General features: G+C 37.4%; 1 protein-coding gene across 12 annotated transcripts in view; it reads right to left on the bottom strand.

The window, feature by feature from the left end:
• The window catches only part of RFX3 (regulatory factor X3), a 280,535-nt gene extending 271,092 nt beyond the window's left edge, over positions 1-9,443 (bottom strand). For 7 of the 12 annotated variants that reach the window (XM_072959527.1, XM_072959536.1, XM_072959531.1 and 4 more), the window contains exon 1: positions 9,207-9,443. Coding sequence is in view for 3 of the 12 variants with exons in the window: in XM_072959525.1 (XP_072815626.1) it covers positions 7,942-7,963 (22 nt within the window). In the remaining 9 variants the exon portion in view is untranslated. Of the gene's footprint in view, positions 1-7,941; positions 8,000-9,206 lie in introns of those variants that run through there. The other 5 variants (XM_072959525.1, XM_072959539.1, XM_072959526.1 and 2 more) reach the window with 2 other exon arrangements.
• Between the last annotated feature and the right edge of the window lie 10,392 nt (positions 9,444-19,835).

The raw sequence follows: 19,835 nt of genomic DNA, 5'->3' as shown, positions 1-19,835 counted from the left end.
AATCCCCACCCCTACCTCTACTTCCACCAAAACTTCACAGTCCAGGAAAACAAACTCGGGAGAGTGTGCAATGCACTGGTATTCAACAATGGAAACAGGATACGATTTCTAAATGTATCTCTTTCTTCCTGCTCCTCTCCAGCAACCTCCCTCACCATCCCCACAACTAACGCTTGGAAGAAAAAAATTTAACTGACAAGCAAAGGGTTTCTAAAATGATTCTACGTGTTAAGATAAACTATGCTGATTGAGACTGAAGAGGGCCAGATGCATTTTTAAGGATGATAGTTTTATTTTACTGAAATGTATAAAGTTATCAAGCATTCAAATATGAATGTAGTAGAGAACCTTAAATATAAACTTGAATACATTCATATTTATCAATAAATAATAGCATTCAAAATAATTTTAAAACAACAATTATAGTCTACTAGTCTTTCATATACTCCTTATTAAACTGGTAAAAGAGGTGAGGTGAGACATAGCAAAATATAAGGCTTATCTTGAGCTAATGCAGAAATACTTCTCTTCACAGACTGCCAGCCTCTAAAATCTTGTAAGTGCACTTGCCAGATTAACATTAAAGATAAATGTTATGAGAACGCATACTTCTTGACCAAAAGACAATGATTTTTCTGCCACCAGACCTGAATGAAAAGAATGTTCATCCAAGTATAAACAATATTCAGAAAAACAAAAGGCAAAATTATCGTCAAAGGAAAAATATAAAAGAACACTAGTGTGGCTAATGGCTATCCTTCCCAGAGCAGGGCCCCCAGTAGTCCAAAAGCCCTCAGAACTTGCCCAGACTGCTTGACAGGATTTCAGCTCTTCTCAAAACTTGCTGCACAGCATGAAGGGATGAAAAAAGTCAAGGCTTTAATAAATAGTGAAGAAATGTTGAAAAATGAGATCACCAGAAACTAAATTTTTATTGCTTCTAATGAGAGAGAGCGCGCACGCGCGAGCTTGCCTTCTCCCCCCTGCCCTCTGTCAATCTGCTTGTCCACATACGTGGGAAATTATGTCCTGTTTTAAATATCTCGTTGGTGAGCAACAGGCAGGAGCCCCAACTGTCAGACACTTGTCTGGCACACAGACACAGAGGAGCTGGCTCGGTGGGAGCTCAAGCTGGGAGACTCGGCTAATTCCTATGTGGGTGAGGACATCAGGGCACTTGGCCTCAGCTCCCTACAGGGGCCACTGAAACGGTGGAACCTTCTGAGACGGTGCCATGGGTACACTCATGATGCTAGTCCCAGGCTCTGGGTTTTCTTTTTCTCTCAGAAGAAACAACAGGCAAGCAGAACGCTATCATAAATGAAACACCAATTCCAGGCTCCATATTATTGGCTTGTTTCCCCTTTCCCCACACCAACCTCACCATGGAATCATAGGTTGGAAAGGGCTTTAGAGATCACACAGACCTACTGTTTCATTTTACAAATGGAGAAACTGAGACCTAGAAGGTTTAAGTAACTAGCCTACAGTTTCACAGTTAGGGGCAGACTGAGTACCAGGACAGAACCTTTGTTTTCTCATCTTTACTCTTTTTGGCTGGCACTTTTGAAGACCTTTATGTCTCAGCCTAGTCACCTTCTCTCTTTTCTCCCTCCACAGCACGTCTCAATTTATCTGTCCTCTCTCACCAACTAATGTACTTTCGTTTTCAGGCCAGCTGCCGCACTCTTATTAGTTTTCCTGGGCTCAGCTCCCATTACCCCTTGCCCGTATTTGTCTAAAGAGGAAGACCTCTGGTAGTCTTGACCAGGCACTGGGAGCGAAGGCAAGAAATACTGACTGGCTATCACAGCTTCTAATAAAAGCAGTGAGAACAAAGAATCTAGCTGTTAAAGGTTGGTGACGGCGAGGCATATGTGACTGTGCAAACACATTATTTTTGGACTAGACTACAGATTCAACCTCAAGTGTTTAGCTAGAGGCCAGTACAGAGCTGGGACTAAGAGGGGAAACTTTTGGAGCAAAATCATGCTCAGTTTACATCATTAGTAGAATAACAATATGTATTTGTTCAAGAGGGCAATCAGAAAGATAGAAATTATAAGATAACAGACAATTGAAAACAGTAAGAATGATACACAACCTTACCAACTAAGTCACATTGCCTAGACTGCTCCTAGTTCCTTTCAAAATGTGTGTCAAATTCACTGGAGAAAGGAAGCAGAGAGGATGGCTGAGCTGAGAATCTGCCTACTTTATATGTTGGGACTAATTATCTATAAAACAATGTAAAAGGAATTACACAATTAGTTGAACATTTAACAGCAGTGGGAGGATGAGAGCATGTAAGATGAGGGAGACAGAAAAAAAACGCTGTACGATATATAATGCTTCAGCAAAAAAGATGACACACGGTACCAGGTAAATTTTCAATTGTAATGTACAAGTCACTTTTCCAGTTTGAGAAAGGTTGAGCTTATTTAGATCACTCTATAATGAGAAAGACACTTCATTCTTAGTGAAAATGCTTAGAAAAACAGAAATATGGCAAATTACTGAATAGCAACTTTAGGTATAACAGCCAACTAAAGTGATTCTTTCAACATCTTTAATATCTAACAAAGGGAGCCAAAGGTGACATTTTTCTTCCATTATTTCATGTTATGTATTTTACTGAGTAAGGTTCCAAGGTTACTTTCTATCTCAAGATTGGAGTTGGCAAATTATTCTAAAATTACTTATTGCTACAGGTATACAAATGGTGATTTCACACACTGTTCTACTGTTAGTAAAATAACAATTCTAAGCAGTGCATTATAAACTTATAATTCATCAAGGAATTATAAATTATAAATACTTCCTTGATGAACTCTTTTTTATATAACTATTTATTGTCATTATTGTATATTTATGACTGCATTTTGTATGAAGTTTATATATAGGGCTCAAAATGTTTCCAAATGAATTCATATATAACAGATGTGAAAAAGAAAACATAAATTGGACAATGAAATGGACAATGGGAATTGCAAGAGTTCATGAAATGTTACTTCATTAATTCTCAGCCTTAGATTCCCTAGACTAGGAGAGTTACTCAAACATAAAAAGAATCCATTATAATAAGGCTGCAGAGCAAAACTAAAATAAAACTTTGGGCTAGCATCCCATTAATTCAGTGTAGTAACACGACTGGTTATCAAATGGTAATCTAAACTTACAGTCGATAGCCTCATGTCTTTGATTTATTTTTAAAAGGCGGGGAAGAGGGAATAATTATTTAATGAGTGTAGATCATTGGGCAAAGTCTTTCAAAACTTAGGACTCATTGGGAAGATGGTCAAAAGCAAATTAAAAGGATTCTTAGATGGCAAAAACAGTAGAGTGGGTATCTTCTCAGTATTCCCCAATAGTAAGAGCCAACATGTATTGAGCATGTATTCTCTGTTGAATACTGAGGTGAGCAAAGCCCACTACAAGAATTAGCTCACTTACTCTTCACAAAACTGAGTAAGGCAGATAAGATGGATCCTATTTTTCAAATGAGAAGACTGAGGCTAAGTGAAGCAAAATAACTTGGCCAAGGTCCCATAGCTAATAAGATTATCTGAAATGTGAGTCCAAAGGTTGTGTTTTCAACCAATACACTTATCCTCAATCTATCTGAACAACAAAAACATATCCCTATTTGATAATCTAAATACATTCTAACTTTTTAACTGATTCATTTTCATTAAATACATTTTGTACTTTGATGTGAAATGTAAAACTTCAAATATAAAGGTTTTAAAACAATGTCATATAATATACTTTAAAAACTTCAATAGCATAAACTAATTGGTTTATGTTAATGAATTGGTAGAATCACCTAGCCTACTTTAAGAAGACTAATATTTCAAAATATTATTTACTCTATTGTTGTTTTGGATTCTCTGTGGCACTCCAACACATGAAGTACTATGTCTTATAAAGGTACTTTGAAAAAATACCGCATTTTGCTGATTGTACTTAAACGTGGGACAATACTATAAATTTATTCCCTGGAAAAAAGTTTCTATGATATAACTTTATGTGTCTAAGCTTACGTGACAGAGATAACTGACTACCACTGTTTCAGTATTTGTCTCTTAGAGTACATATGCACTGTCGAGGAAGGAAAGTCAGTGATGCAGCAAGAGCCCCAAAGACTGAACTCAACAGTTCTCCTGAAAAACACTCTCACTGAACAAATACTCAGATACATAAAGCAATATATGATCATTTTCAGTTTAGAAGTATAAGGCACAGAGTAAAGCAAAGAATTCAAAACTTTTCAGATAATAAAGCCAAGCTAAATATTCAAACCAGACTATTCTAATGGCATGAAGTAGGGATGCAGTTCTCCAATTTTTATTATTATTGTTGTTGACTTAATTAAGTAGCCTGATAACTATTATTATCATTTATATTTCTGAGATAGCTTTTTTAGATTATATCATAAAAGCGTATCACTAATTATGCCTTATATAAATGTTATAAGGATAAATATACTGTTAAGTGCAACAATACCAAAGTTACAGATTATAAAGCCATACTACCAAGAGTATGATTCTTGAGTCAAACTAAAATTTTTAGATAGATTAAAGTACCTGTATAAAATAATGATAAATGTATATGTGTATAAGATGAAAGCCAACATTCAGATTATGCCAAAGATATCAATCTTGATATTGTGTTATTCTGTGCTAATATATATACATATATATATTAGTACTGAGAGAGGCTTTGATATAAAACTGACAATTAAGACAGTATATTAAATTTAGACTCCACAGAAATAAGGCTATTATATGCTTGAATGCATATGTAATTAAATTTTCTCCTTTAAATAAAAGTTCTTATCAGTTCACATTCTTCGTGATAATAATCTCATGTTGCAAACAGCACAGCACCCTCTGGTGCATCTGTTGTAAGATGTATAAAATTCCCACCAAAAAAGTATAGAATCTGAGTAAAAATGAACCTTAGAAATCAATAGGTTAATACTCTTTTATTTACTCCAGGGCATACTTTTAAACATTAATGCTTAAAAACAATTTTCACTTAAAAAAGAGCATGCTAAAAACTATAGTAACAATTGAAGGTCAGGAAAACGTTTTCATTTGAAAATATTTAAAATAACGAACCAACAAAAACAACACCAGTTTAAAACATTTATCAATCAAATTAAAATAATGCTGAAAAAAAAATTCAATTATGAGATGGCAAAAGTTAACTTGTCATGTTAACCAAATTTCACTTTATTCAAATCTACTTTGGTTTTTTGCTTCAGATAAATGTCACTAATTGTGTAAAGTGCTCCTGAGTACTTTTTCTGGATTCAAAGGGAATTTACCATTACTTTTAAGAATTCTAAGTGTTTTCTGAAAGAATCTTCAACTTAAAAAACTTTCTAGGAAAATAATTAACTCTAAAAGTATATTTTACCAAGGACAAAAGCAAACGATGCCACCTGCTTTAGACAACCCTTTGTGAACCACTGGAAGTCTCAACACAATGCACTAGAAATGAAAGTGACACCTGTTTAAAGCAGCCATCTGTCTCTAACAAAGCTAGATTTAATCAAATCCACTTAATCTTGGATTTCCAAAATATGGGAACACTATGCACCTGTGAACAGAGAGGAATTTAAAATGTCTTGCAACTGCCACTGGGAATCTATACCAAAGAGTTAAAGCAAACGATTCCATTAGGGAAACTGTTTATTCTTAAAATAACTAGAAGTAGAGGATTTTCAGCCTAATGCACAGCATAAAAAACAGAACAAACAAATAAAACAAACCTTCCAAAACTAGCAGACTTTTCATAAATTTAAAGGTTTCTTCCTTTGAAGATGCGTTGTAACTTAAAAGTTTACATGATTGGTATTCTCATTTCTAGTAACACAATCTCACTACAGATAGCAAGAACAAAGTAACATTCCTATTACATTGTTGAGAAAAGTTTGGGTTTTTTTTTTTAACTCTTCCTACGTGAGTTTAAAACAATGCTGACACTATATCCACCCTTTTAAACACACACACGTGTACACACACACACACTCGCTTACTGTAAAATCTGAGATGCAAAATCATACTCCACCTACTGATTTCTTCAGTTGAGTTTAGAGGAAAGCACACACAACATCAACTTCCTCAATAATGAAACATGTTACCAAAAAGTAACACACATCATCATTTAAATAGTAGAGTGAATCTATCTTGAATTACAATTCATTTTTTAACTAATTTTTAATGGTAATTTTTTTTTCACCATTAAATTTGCTTTGGGTTAAAAAACTGTTTAGGGTTAAAGTATATTAAATTTATAAACTATAACTCTTTTGAGTATACTAAACTTATAAACTATACATCTTTTATTTGTATACCTGAGTTCAAGACTACGTAACTACTTGAAGAATAATATATTATTTTTTAAATTAGTCATAACTACCCCATATAATGAAAACACTGTAGAATAATGCATTTTAGGAATGAATTTTAGTTTACTGTTATATACATAAATGTACTACATAAATATGCCCATACCATTTAATTCACTGTGTAACTCATAGGCACAATAATCTAAAAAGACTGAGATAGGCATTATGACATACAATGAATCACAGATATTCAGCTACTCAAAACATGTTACAAGTGATTCCTATTTAATAGTTTTAGTTCCAAACCCTGGCCACTTTTCAGTTTTATATTTAGTCTAAAAACAAACACAAGAGAATACTAATACATAATACAGTCCCTCCAAGGAGAAACATCACAGAAAAAATAAACTAAGTGCTACTAAATATTTATCCTTATGTTAAATTTCTTATCATTTGATAGTATTTCTGGTTTTTACTTATAATCTGTATGAATAATGTTGAGATACTTAAGTCCAAAGCATCTCTATCAGCAACTGTTGTATCATATATACACTTTTCAAAATGTATAAGTAATAGGATTCAATTTAAGTTCTGCTCTCAAATCACCTTGTGAATGAAAATCTAAATTACAGAAAACCTGAGATAGTCATAATGAGTGAAATGCCTCAAAAAAGTTCTTGGACCCTGCAAAGAAAAGTATTAATCCATAAAATTATAGCATATAATCTACTCAACTAAAAATGTCTTATGTAAATGGCATAAGATCTGAAACTGTCTCAAGACAGCAAAACTCCTATTAACTTCAGAGAGTTTATAGGACCCAGGAACTTCACCATCCAAAAGTGTTCAGGCATTTGACACTCATCTGAACAGAAAAAAAAAATACAGGTTAGTATTAGAGATTTGCATGAAACCTAGGTTGGGGGGGGGAGTAAATATAAAGATATTTGAGTGCTTTGAGAAAGACTTCTTTCAGAACAAAATATCATCTTCATTTAAAATAGCAAGGAAATGATTTTTTAAAAAGGAAAAGTTTTTTAAAACCTCAACTCTTATTTTACAAAATATTAGCCTTAATAGCATTACAGTTACCCAACCAGCTCACTGACAATTTCAAGAATAATTAATACTGTCACGTTATTCACAGGCTGCTCGGTCAGGTAAATCAATATATGTTTGCTGTTAGAAAGACTATTTAGATACGTATTTTAAAATTCCCAATTGGAAACTTCAATATGTGCAAATATAATTTTACATTGTATTTGTTTCAGCACACATTCACTATCAAAACTCTTTACTGATAATCTATTAATTAAATGTAATACTACAAAATGAACAAATTTACAGGATCTGTAAAACTGAGTTACTTCTAACCAAAAGCCTACTACTTGAGGATTGATAAGTATTCAAATCTACAGAGAAAAACAGAATTTTGAAGGAAAGATCTGAAAAGGAAAAAGTTCTCTCTCTTCAGCAGGTTTAAGTCACTATCCAAAGAAAATCAAAAAGTAAATAAAAAAGACTATGTTAAGTACACACATGTCTAGATTTTAACAACCACAAAGAAAGTGAAAGATACACACGTTTTAAGTTGAGAAGCTTCATACATTCTTTATGAACAACTTGACTTCAATTTCAACTCTCAAAGGAAAACGAACAGAGAAGATGAAAAAAGAAAAAACTCTTTAAAGTACCATAACTGTCACAAATACCACTGTAAACTGAGTTCTCACAAAGCTTCCTTATATCCTTTCCCTGTTTATCACACACAAAGTCTCATAACCACAATGAAAATTGTTAACACTCCACTGTGGGGAAGGAGGTTCGTCAAAGTGAAATGGAACCTCACCAGTACCCCTCCCATTTCCACATGAAGGATAAAGCACTGTCAATAACTACTAACCCAAGTATCACAGATGCCCTGCATCCGGTTTAAATCACACACACACACACACACATACACACACATACACACCCCCCCCCAAAAAAGAGGAGAGATAGACTTTTGTAAAAAAGATCTCTTTCCCAGTGCAGCAAAGAGCCCAGCCAAGAGGCCCCTGGTTTCAATGTGTGTGCAAGGGGTGTGGGGGGAGAAGAAAGAGGGGGAGGGAAGAGTGCTGAATGGATATTAAGACTGTTTGCAGCACAAAGAAAACACAGTTTTAAAAGAAAAAAAAGAAAACCGTGCAGCTGATGATGGTAAAAGAAGAGCAGCCCATTTAGCACAAGGCAAAGAGGGGCAAAAATGAAGGGAATAGGCAGTGGGAAAAGTTCACCGTTGTACGAGGATAAAAATAACAAAACCCATAACAAGGCCCCACAAGTGAACAACAACAACAACAAAACAGCACCTCTTGGGTTCCCCCGTGCACACTGTTGTCTATTCCAGTTTTGAAAGAAGCAGGAACCAAGCAGCTTTTAAAAAGATGAAAATTAAAGAAAAAATCCTTATCTTCACCTGACCCTCCTCCTCAGACCCAGACCTAGGGGTGAGCTCCACTACCCGCAGCGCAAAACTGTGGCTCCCTCTCCCGCTCGGCTCGAAGCCCCCCTAGCTCCCGCTCCATCCCTGAAGCGCGGCCGCGGAGGGCCGGGGCCGGCGGGCGGGCGGGCGGGCGGCGCGGCGCCCACACCCCCGACCCCGCCGCGGCGCGCACGGTCCATTGTAAACAAGCCCGGGGGACGGAGCCCCTCGGCAGCGGCGCCGCCGCGGCAGCCCGGGTGTCAGGAGTGAGACCCCCGCACAGCCACACTCGGCTCGCACGCACGGACACACACACGCACGGACACACGCGTTCACACGCATCCACACGCTCCCACACACAGGTAGAGACCGAAGAATATTCACCTTGGCTGTGGATTATTGTGGTGTTGTTGGTGGGTGATGGAGATGGTGGTGGTGGGGAGGAGGAGGAGGAAGAGGAGGAGGAGGAGGAGAGGAGTAGTTGTTGTTGATGGGTAACAGTCGCCAGGACTACGGTGACTATGGCGCTTGATTCACAAGGCAACGGTTGCTATAACTCACAAAAGAGAGAGAGAGGGAGAGAGAGAGGGAGCGAGAGGGAGAGGGAGACACTCGCACAGGGAGGGGTGGGGGAGGGAAGAGGGGAGGAGGCGGGCCCGGTGAGTCGCCGGAAGGGGCGGGCTCAGAGCCTGACTGACAGCCCTCGAACTGGGACTGAGGGGCGCGAGGCCGGGGTTCTGAGAAAGGGCTCCGAAGAGATGCGCTAGGTTTGGTAGGAGCTGAGGTCACCCCAGGGTCCCCTCAGAGGTACGCTACGACACGCCCTAGCGAGGCTGGAGTGGGAATTTCGGAGTGTGGCACAGAGGATACTTTCTGTGAAACGAGAATCGAGTCACAGCAGCCAACTTTGTGCAAGGAAGCCCCAGAGCCGGGAGAGGGTAACGGCTAACAGGGGAGAGGATGTGTTGAAGACAATTCCAGACACCTTGCGGGACACCCAGCTACAGCAGGGAAAGAATCTGCTTTGAAGCGTGGCCCTGCCCCGGCATAAACGTCATTTCCGGGGCGGGGCAGGCGGAGGGTCCCGGATGTACGGCCACTTCTTTTTTTTTTTTTTTTTCTCCTCCTTTTTTTTCCTTTTTTTTTTTTTTTTTTCCTCCCATTTCTGAGGCGCCGGCGGAGTTCGTGGTCGCAGCCGCCTGCTGGCTTCTAGCATTCCTAGGCGCTTCAGGGCGGCGGGGCCCGCGCTGGATTGCAGGGTCCGCGCCGCCCTCGCGCTCCTGCGTTCCGCGTCCCAGCCCGCTCCCGCCTCCTAAGGCCGTGACTCGGAGGAGCGCGGGCGGCGGGGCGTGAGCGAGCTGCCTCGGCCGCCATCTTAGAGCAGGCGAGCACGGGGCGCGGGTGGGCCGCGCCGGCTTCCCGCGGTTCCGCCGCTGCTGGCCGCACCGGGAAGGTCCGAGCTCGTCCGGCCCTCGCTCCGGAGGGAAGCGGCGAGGTCCTGACTCCCTAACTACAGGGCGGGGAGCAAGCGCTCTTAAGGAGCAAGAAATCGCCCGCTCCGGGGAAAAACGCATGGCTCTCCCCCTCCGGGAAAGGCGTTGGGAGGTTGGGTAACTCACACCTGCCTTAGATGGCACCTGTTTAGTTCCTAGTTCCCCGTTGTCTTCAGTTGTTCAGCAACTGTCCCGCTTTAGAGTTAAACAAACCAGGATTTTAGCTCAACCCCGTGTCCTGTTACTTGCCCCGACCTGGTCCCCGTTACCTAACCACCTGCTGTATCTGAGGGTCTTGGTGCTTGAGATAGACGAATGGCTTCCGTCGGTGACGGATGATGTTAGCACACAGCTGGCTATCTCGAACCCCCGTTGGTATCTAAATACCTCACGGTTGGAATATACTCTCCCAGTTGTCTGCCGACGGGAGTTCGGCAGGAATATGCCCCCAGGCCCTGCCAATACCTCTAGCCTCCAACACGCAGCTAAGCTGCTTATGCAAGACAATAACATCAGTAGAGCATTAGGGAGTAAGTTCACCTCTTGAGGCTTAATTTTTGCACCTGCAAAATAAGGATTTGGGGCCAACAAAAATTCACAATGCTAAAGTAATAATTGCCACCATTACTGAGGTCTTACACTCCCCCAGACATTGTAGTGTTAAGACATGCATTATCTCATTTAATCCTCACAATCACTATTAAGTACATAATATTCTCATTTTGGAGAAAACAGGCACAGTCTTAAAAAGTTGCTTTATTTTACGACTCTGTGTCATGGAGGGTATTTCAGGAATACCCTGTTTATTTAAACAATAGATTCAAGAAAGTAATGTTGCCTTTGGTAATATAATGAGTTATAGAGGGTCTTATAATAACGTATTACCATGCAGTAGTGAACAGTGTTGAGCATAGTGCTAAAACGGAAAGGTTTCATGACCCACCATGGTAGTAGTAGGCCCTTCTAGTCTCAGATGGGTGACAGTGTGGTGACCAACAGCGTTAAACTCTTCAGATTTAGAATAATACTTTAGACATACACATGGGAAATAAAGTATGCATTCCAGCTGTATGAAAACTGGTGGTCATTATGAATATTCATTTCATTACATTTACAGATAAAGTCCTCTATTCCTATAATGGTGTGCGGGGCTGTTTGCTCACACTACACAGCTCTAAACATTTAGAATAATACTTTAGACATACACATGGGAAATAAAGTATGCATTCCAGCTGTATGAAAACTGGTGGTCATTATGAATATTCATTTCATTACATTTACAGATAAAGTCCTCTATTCCTATAATGGTGTGCGGGGCTGTTTGCTCACACTACACAGCTCTAAACAGCTTTGGTTCTATTGTCTGTTACAGTTTGCCTAACCCTTCCCTCACTGTCAGCTGTTGCTTCTTACTGCTGTTAGTGAGCATAGTTCTGTTATCCTCCCCACCCTCTTAATTTACTGCTTTTAATTTGCAGGCAAGAAAACCACATAATGAAGATTGTGGAAAACTGTATCTCAGGAGTACTTCAAGGAACTCTCCTTTAGAAAAAATGTATGACCTTTGTGCAAGGACACTGTAACATTGGTTTTAAGCTGCTTAGAGACATTTTTTACCTACTTCCTAATTTGGCCTTTTCCTGGGTATACATAAATATTTTAAGTGAGTTCTTTACAAGTTAGGATTTAGAAGATTTTTCCCTGTTTTAGAATAACTGATAGTATTACTTCTAATCACAGTGAGGTTACTGTAATATGAATTTTTCAGTGTTACCACCACACTGAGTGAAATAACCAAGCTACCAATTCAAGGTATAGATTTGGAAACCTGCTAGGTTATATATGCATGTATTTTTTAATGTTAAAACCGATTCTAAAAGGTCCCAGAAGTCCCTTTGCCTGTAGTCAGTTCCGATAGGATCTCTGTTGTGGTCATTTATAAGCTGTATAGTTGGATCTTCACATATGTTGTATATATATTTCAGAAATAAACTGTAAGTCAGAGAAAAGACGCAGAAGTGTGTCTAACATTTATCACCTGTTACAGTGCAATAAAAACACTGGGCTCAGTAAGAAAAAGTGTCTAACCAAAAAATATCTGACATTCCTTGACAAATTCAATAAACTGTCAATGCAATAATTATTTGTCAAGTATCCAAAATGGGCCATAGTTTCTGTCTGTAAAATGCCCAAAGTCAGTATCTGTGAATTTAAAATGCCGTATCCTTTAAACTTGCATTATTTTTGCTCTCAGCTTGGAGTGAATGGCAGAGACATCAGTTAACACATTTGTACCTGAACCACTTGAAAAATAGCAGGCCTTGATTATCTATGTGTGGAGTACAGACTTTACAAATTACTTCAGTACATTCTCAAGGGTAAATTTCCTTTTCAATATTATCTATTAGGTTATTTCCTCCTATTGACATTTACTGCATATTCAAGAACTAATAAGTTACTTTAACATTAATGCTTTTAAAAGGAAAAGCTGCATACAAAAAGATAAAATATTGATATGTGATAGGCTTACTTCCAAAAAATTGTATGTATGAGAGTTTTGAAAATTAATGTATTGGGCTGTGGCAGCTTATCACTGGATTTGTGGTGAATCCTTTTATAAAGCAGAAATCACACCTGTTTAAAAGTGTTTCACTTGATTATAATATCTGACTTTCTTCAGTTGATAGATACCTAGAGTCTTCATACTCATATGGAAATAGTTTCATTTCAACCAGTATTTATTGAGTACTTATGATATGCAGAGCACTGGGAAATCAGACTACCAGATTACAGGTTGCCTTTACTAGATCTGAAGTTCTGTGGATACATGATCATAATCAATTATAACAGAGAGTGACAGAGGCCAAGGTCATTGAAAACTACATATTTTGCCACTATTCTCTGGAGTGTTCCTAACTACCCATTCCAACCCAAATTATATTTTAGTTTTGAAAATATTGCAGTATTTTTTCTCATAGGTTTGTCTTTATAATTGTATTTTATTTAAGTAGTACAAACCAACTGTATACTCAGCAGTCCTGAAATATGTCTGTCCTTATATATAACCTGGAATTAAAGTTTTACCCCAACAATGAAAGATGTTAATAGAATCATAAGTTCACTATCTTTTCTCAAGACCAAAATATCTTCTGATATACACATGCAGCTTTTTCACTTCAATTAATGCAGAATCTCAAATACAATATTTGCAGCATTAAAACCAAATAATTGGAAACAACTGAAATATCTATCAGATGGAAGATGGAAAACCAGATTGTGAAATATTCATGCATTGGAATACTACTGAACAATTAAAAGGGATGCATCTCAAAAACAGTATGTTCAGCAAAAGAAGCCAGGTGCAAAGAGTATATACTGTATGAATACAATTATGCATAGAGCAAAAACAGGAAAAACTAATCTATATTTAGTGTTTCCCTATGATGTCAGGGGCAGTGAGGTGGGATTTACTGGAAAGGAACATGAGGGAACTATCTAAGGTGATGGAAATGTTCTGCACTGTTCAACTTTGTAGCCACTAGCTAACAATTAAAATTCAATTGTACATTAATTAAAATTAAATGAAATTTAAAAGTCAGTTCTTTAGTTACACTAGCTACATTTTAAGTGCTTAGGAGCCACATGTGGCTAGTGGCTACCAAATGGGACAGTGCAAATCCAGACCATTTCTATTATTGCAGAAGTTCTACTAGAAAGTGCTGTTCTAGATCTGGTTTAAAGTAGTATTTACACGTGTTTTAAAATTGTCAAAATTGTAATACAAGGCACATAATATCATATATGCATTATATGTCAATAATACTTGCCCCCAAGCCCCAGAAAACTCTAATAGAAGTATTTATTGCTAATTAACCACTTTTCCCGTAATATTTTATTCAACACTGCAGAGAGAAGGATAAATAATAGGTTGTAAAATTATCCTTGGCAAATTTTCAAAAATGTACTAAGTATGACCAAACAGTAGATAATGTTGATTTACTGCTGAAAGAAATAGTTCTGAAAGAAAAAGATCACTTTATGGTCTTTAACACAACTAGAAACCAAAGGAATTGCTTTTGAAGGCCTAAAGTCATCTAGATGATTTAAGAGAATTTTTTTCCATTTCCCTATTGGAATCGCAATAGCTTAAACATGGTGGAGCTCATATAACCTTCTTCTGAGGTAACACTAGGGGTGTTTCAGAGATTTTGGTACTAACTCTTATGACCAGGTTGAGAAAATCATGTAAATCCTCTAGGTAACAATAAAGACAGACTCAGGGCTTGGAGGTGGAAGGAAATGTTTGTAAAAAAAGGATTAAAATACTTGAATGATCTCAATTCTAAATTCTAATTTTCATGGATTTTCAGAAATGGCACACCAGGTGAATTGATGCAAAATGCTAAACATGTATGTTCATGTTATACTTTTACTAAATGAGGACATAATTTTGGTAGAGTAAATACTATAAAGTTAACACATACTTCTACTAGCATTTATTAAGAATTCTGTGAACCTCAAGTAGATTTTTACAAGATAAAAAAACTTGAACTGAGTGAGAGATTAATTCTTATCAATTAATCAGCAGTTAATGTCACTAGTATATACTGAAAACTGTTTTATTTTTACTCAATTATTGTTAAAATTGTTCATCAAAAATGATTTTATTTTATCCAAAGTCTTTAACTGCTGAAGAAATTCTTAACTTGGCTCTCTCTCTCCCTTTACTTTTTTGCCCCCTTTAATATAATGTACAGTATGGATAAAAACATCTCCCAACTTCCTGCAGGGCCACTATTCCTATGTTAAGTGTACTAACGTATCTTCCACTGGAATATTTCATACATCTCACCCTCCCTGCCTCTAACATCACAGTACATTATAAAGCCTACATTTAAATTGTTTTGGAATACTTATGTCAACTGTTAAAGCATATGACTGAATTTTTTCATCCGTATATTATATACCAACTTAACCTCAGCCACTAGTTAAAAAAAAAAAAGATCTCTGAATCAAATTACATGAATTTATCCCTTTAGATGCCGTTTTATTTGTTTGAAAAGAGAGAATTTATGTGTATGGAATATTTTTCCAAAATTTTTTGTTTTGCTTACTAACATTTTTATTTTGAGGGACAAGGAATACAAAAAGTACACATTGTATAGTGAAATGTTTAAAACACACTTGCTTCCAAGCACTGTTTGAAATTTTACCTACTACTTTCCTCTGGGAAAGAGATTACGGTCATTTTTAAGACTTTCATAGATCCGGCTCAGTGTTAAAGCACTGATTAGAACCAGGTTTCCAATACCACATCCTATCAAATATATACCCCTTAAAATATGCATAGCTAAGAACTGAGTTTTTGAACGGCATATTAAGTTTTATAGACATCTGATTAAGCATTTGTTTATTTTGATTTGCAGCTTTCTTTTCATATTTTCAAGTCAACTTTTTCTTCAGATCCCTAACATTTTCAGAGGACCTTGAGAAACATATAAAGTCCTGAACACAGTGCTTAGTGAATAAAAGGCCCCCAAAATATAGTAGGAAATTTGAATTTAACACAATTTGTCTCAGTTTGTTTTTCTTTCTTCCTAAGGGGTTGGGGTGTTAATTAACCAGAAAAACATAGAAATCTACTGAGGTAACAAAACTACAGTTAACCTTTGATACTAGTTTCACAAAGATCAGAAAAAAACTAATATAATCAAGAAATAGAAAAATTATTTCCTAAGATGATGACTTAAGTGCACTTGAACTCAGTACCCTAATTTGGCACTACAATCTTTACCTCATTATAAAATTACACATTATAAAAAAAAAAAGCAAAGACAATTGGATTTACATTACAGGCTATCCTATTTGTAGCTTCAAATGTGTGACACATTAATTATAGGCTTCTTATTTAATGTGATATCAGTCTTCACCCAGAAGAAATAACCCTTAAAAAAAGAATACTAATTTGTGTTGAAGATTGATGAAAGACAAGAAACGTTAATGTGAATAATTTAAAAAGATATATAAAAGACTCTGACAAGGAATTTTTCATAGGGTTAAACATGCCTATTTTTGAAAGTGAGTAATTTTTTAAGATTAAATTCTTGCTCAAATCAAATCAAAAAGATAAAATCACATAAAATAACCATGTCATTTTCTTTTGAGTCAGCACTGATTCAATGACCCAACAATGTAATACAAAGCACTGTGCTTCTAGAAGAGCCAGAAACTATATCAGCGTCTAAGGAACCAGCTGTAGAGGTGGCAGAACTGAATGATGCGTAAATAAGTAAATAAAAAATGGAGCTTTATCTGAATTCTCACTGCTGAGGGTAATTAAAGAAATATCCAATATAAGTAAGAGTAATTCTTTTAAGAATATTTTTGTTAACTTAGTTGTCTAATCAAAACATTACAGCTTATTAGCATCTCTTTAAAAAGCCACTTTACTATATTTGGGTATCATCTTTGGAAAAGAAATACTCTAAAAGTTTATCAGAGACTTCAAAAGATACAGGTAAGGTAGGCTGGAAATTGTAACATTTTTAGCAAGGACACTGACAGGAACCTTACTTAAATGTCCACAAGCAATCTTAATCTGGTGTCAGCTATAATGAAGCAGTATAAAGGTGAGAGAAGGAGAAAATGTAATCAGAAAATATAATCAACTGAGATGTTTTTGTACAACTGAGTATTGTTTCATGGGTTGCTTTGCTTTGCTTGTTTTTGCATTTGTGCAGAATGAACCAAAAAGGAACTCTAAGGGAAGTGATAGTCCTGGAGGCAAAATGTAGTTAAGATGAGGATTAAGGCTGTAACTAGAAATAGTTACAGGTCATATTCTAAGGACTAGTAGAAAGGAAATATTTCCAGTACTTGACAATTTCTGGGCATGTCTAATGTAATATTTTAAATCTACTATACCTCAACTTTAAAAATTTAACATTAAATCTGGAAAATCTAAAGTCTCTTTGACAATGAATAAAATGATAGAAGGATTAAGAAATAAATGCAAAAAGATAAAAAAAAAAAAAGAAAATTATTGGGCATGAAAAATACCCAGTTCCCAGACATTTACTGAGTAACTGCTATATATGTTATGGTAGTTAATATGGACATTTGGGGGGTGGGGGAAGGAAACAAGAAAGAGAGGATAAAAAAGATAAGTTGAAGTTCTTCCCTGGACTAGATATCTTCAATTTGTTTCTCCACACTCACTCACTCACTTCTCTTCTTCACCCACCTTTCTAGATGGCTGACATTCCTGGACCACGTGATTGCAGTACCATGCTTACTGGCTGTTAGTTGGTTTCCATCATTGGGCAGCACTGGCAGGAGACTGGAGGCAGGGAGGGAGGAGAGTGGGGTCAGGGTACTTATCAGCATTTTCCCTCCCTGCAAAGTTGCTTCAAGATGCAGCTGCATCCTTTCACTAAAAATTCTGATAAAGGCTCCTCCCCCTTTCACCTTGGGGTTTCCAGGTGGTAACAGCTCCACTGCTCCTTAGGTTAATGCATTATCCTTTTTGGTTCCCAGACACCCACATCATAGCAAATAGGCCCTTTGTCCTTTAAGTCTCCTCGAATTGCTTTCTTTTTTAGTGTGTCATCTGTTTCTTGTTGGGACTTTGATGACACCAAATAAGATCACAGCCTATGTATCACTTTGCTAGGGCTGCCATAACAATGCACATCAGATTGAGTGGCTTAAACAACAGAAATTTATTTTCTCAAATCTGAGGCTAGAAGTTTAAGATCAAGATGTTGGTAGGGCTGGTCCCTTCTGAGGCCTCTCTCTTTGGCTTGCAAATGGTCATCTCCTTGTGTCTTCACGAGGTCTTTCGAATGTGTGTGTTTCATGTCCTAATCGTGTCTTTTTAAATTGACACCAGTCACACTGGATTAGGGCCCACCCTAATGAACTCATTTTAACTAAATTACCTCTTTAAAAAGCTTATGTCCAAATATAGTCACATTCTGAGGTACTGGAAGTGAGGACTTCAACATATGAAATTGGGGGGATGGGGAGCACAATTTAGTCCATAAGGAACCAGTTGAAAAGAACAGAATATGTTAGAAAACGATATCTTTAGGTTACGACTGCAGATTTTCCTCGTTTTATGATGGGGTTATACCCCGAAAGATCTATCGTAATTCGAAAATGCATTTAATATATTTAACCTACTGAACATCATAGCTTAGTCTAGCCTAACTTAAACATGCTCAGAACATATAGCCCACATTTTGACAAAATCATCTGACCAAAAGCCTATTTTATAATTACATGCTGAATATCTCATGTAATTAATTGAATACTGGACTGAAGGTGAAAAAGAGAATGGTTCTAAGTATTTCAGTGGTTCACCCTGGCGATCTGTGGTTGACTGGGGGATGCAATCTGCTGCCACTGCTCTGCATCACAAGAGAGTTGGTGCAGTACTGCTTATCACTAGCCTCAGAAAAAGATCAGAATTCAAAATTCTAAGTATATGGTTTCTTCCATGAATGTGTATTACATTTGCACCATCATTACGTCAAACCATCTCAAGTCAAGGACTGTTTGCAGAGAATGAATATTAGACGAGGATAGTATTACATTTATCCTGAGCAGAACATTAGAAAGGGAAGAAGAGAAGAATTTTTTTAATGAGTACAGTTTTATAAACGTGCAAATTTCAGTGGCAGATTAAAGTGGAGAGGCATGTAGAAAAGAAATCACATGGGTTAGAAAGAACTATCAGGTCTGGAGACTGAAATGAGAGCCATTTTGGTAACAAAGTTAACAATAATAGCTAAGATTTATGGAGCTTGCTGACAAAGATTAGTGGTTATCTTCCTCTATGATAACAGAATCACTCCTGTTTTTGCCAGCCTTTTCCACAAAATGACCTTTTCAGACTTCCTTTTCTGGTCTCACTTGAAGCTAGATGGAGAATTGTGACTAAGCTCTGGTCAATGGGATATATTCAAAAGTGTTCATGGGGACACTTCTAAGAAATCTTCCTTAAGAGGCACCTTGCTTGTGTCCTTTGCCACTTTATCCTCTTATCCCCTTCTCCAGCCTGCTGCTTAGAACAAGGATGCCACAAACTTGGACCAAGACAAACACACAGGACAACAGAGTAGGAGGCTAAGTCACTAGTGATTGGGAGGCTGCTATACTGGCCCTGCACTGTGTTTACAGGGGAAAAGGAACAGCCATCAGGTTTTCTGCCTCACATAAAACATATCCTAGTTAATACAAGCATTTTCTGTGTGCTAGGTACTCTTCTCAGTCTTTTTACCTGTAGTATTTCACAATCCTGTAACAATTCTATATGTAGGTGCTATGATTATCTTCCATAAGGAAACAGACACAGAGAGATTAAATTATGTTCCCTAAACAACACACCATGTAGAGTTCAGTATTTAAACCAGACTAAGAGAGCATCTGACTCCAGAGACGGCCCTCTTAATCGCTACGTCAGTCAGCCACCCTCTAGTCTCTGGTCCGATGCCAAATCATCCCCTACGTGGTGAAC

This window comes from Vicugna pacos, chromosome 4, assembly GCF_048564905.1.
Source record: "Vicugna pacos chromosome 4, VicPac4, whole genome shotgun sequence".
Classification (NCBI taxonomy): Eukaryota; Metazoa; Chordata; class Mammalia; order Artiodactyla; family Camelidae; genus Vicugna; species Vicugna pacos.
The sequence above is the reverse complement of the archived record's forward strand: the minus strand, read 5'-3'. Positions and strand labels throughout refer to the sequence as shown.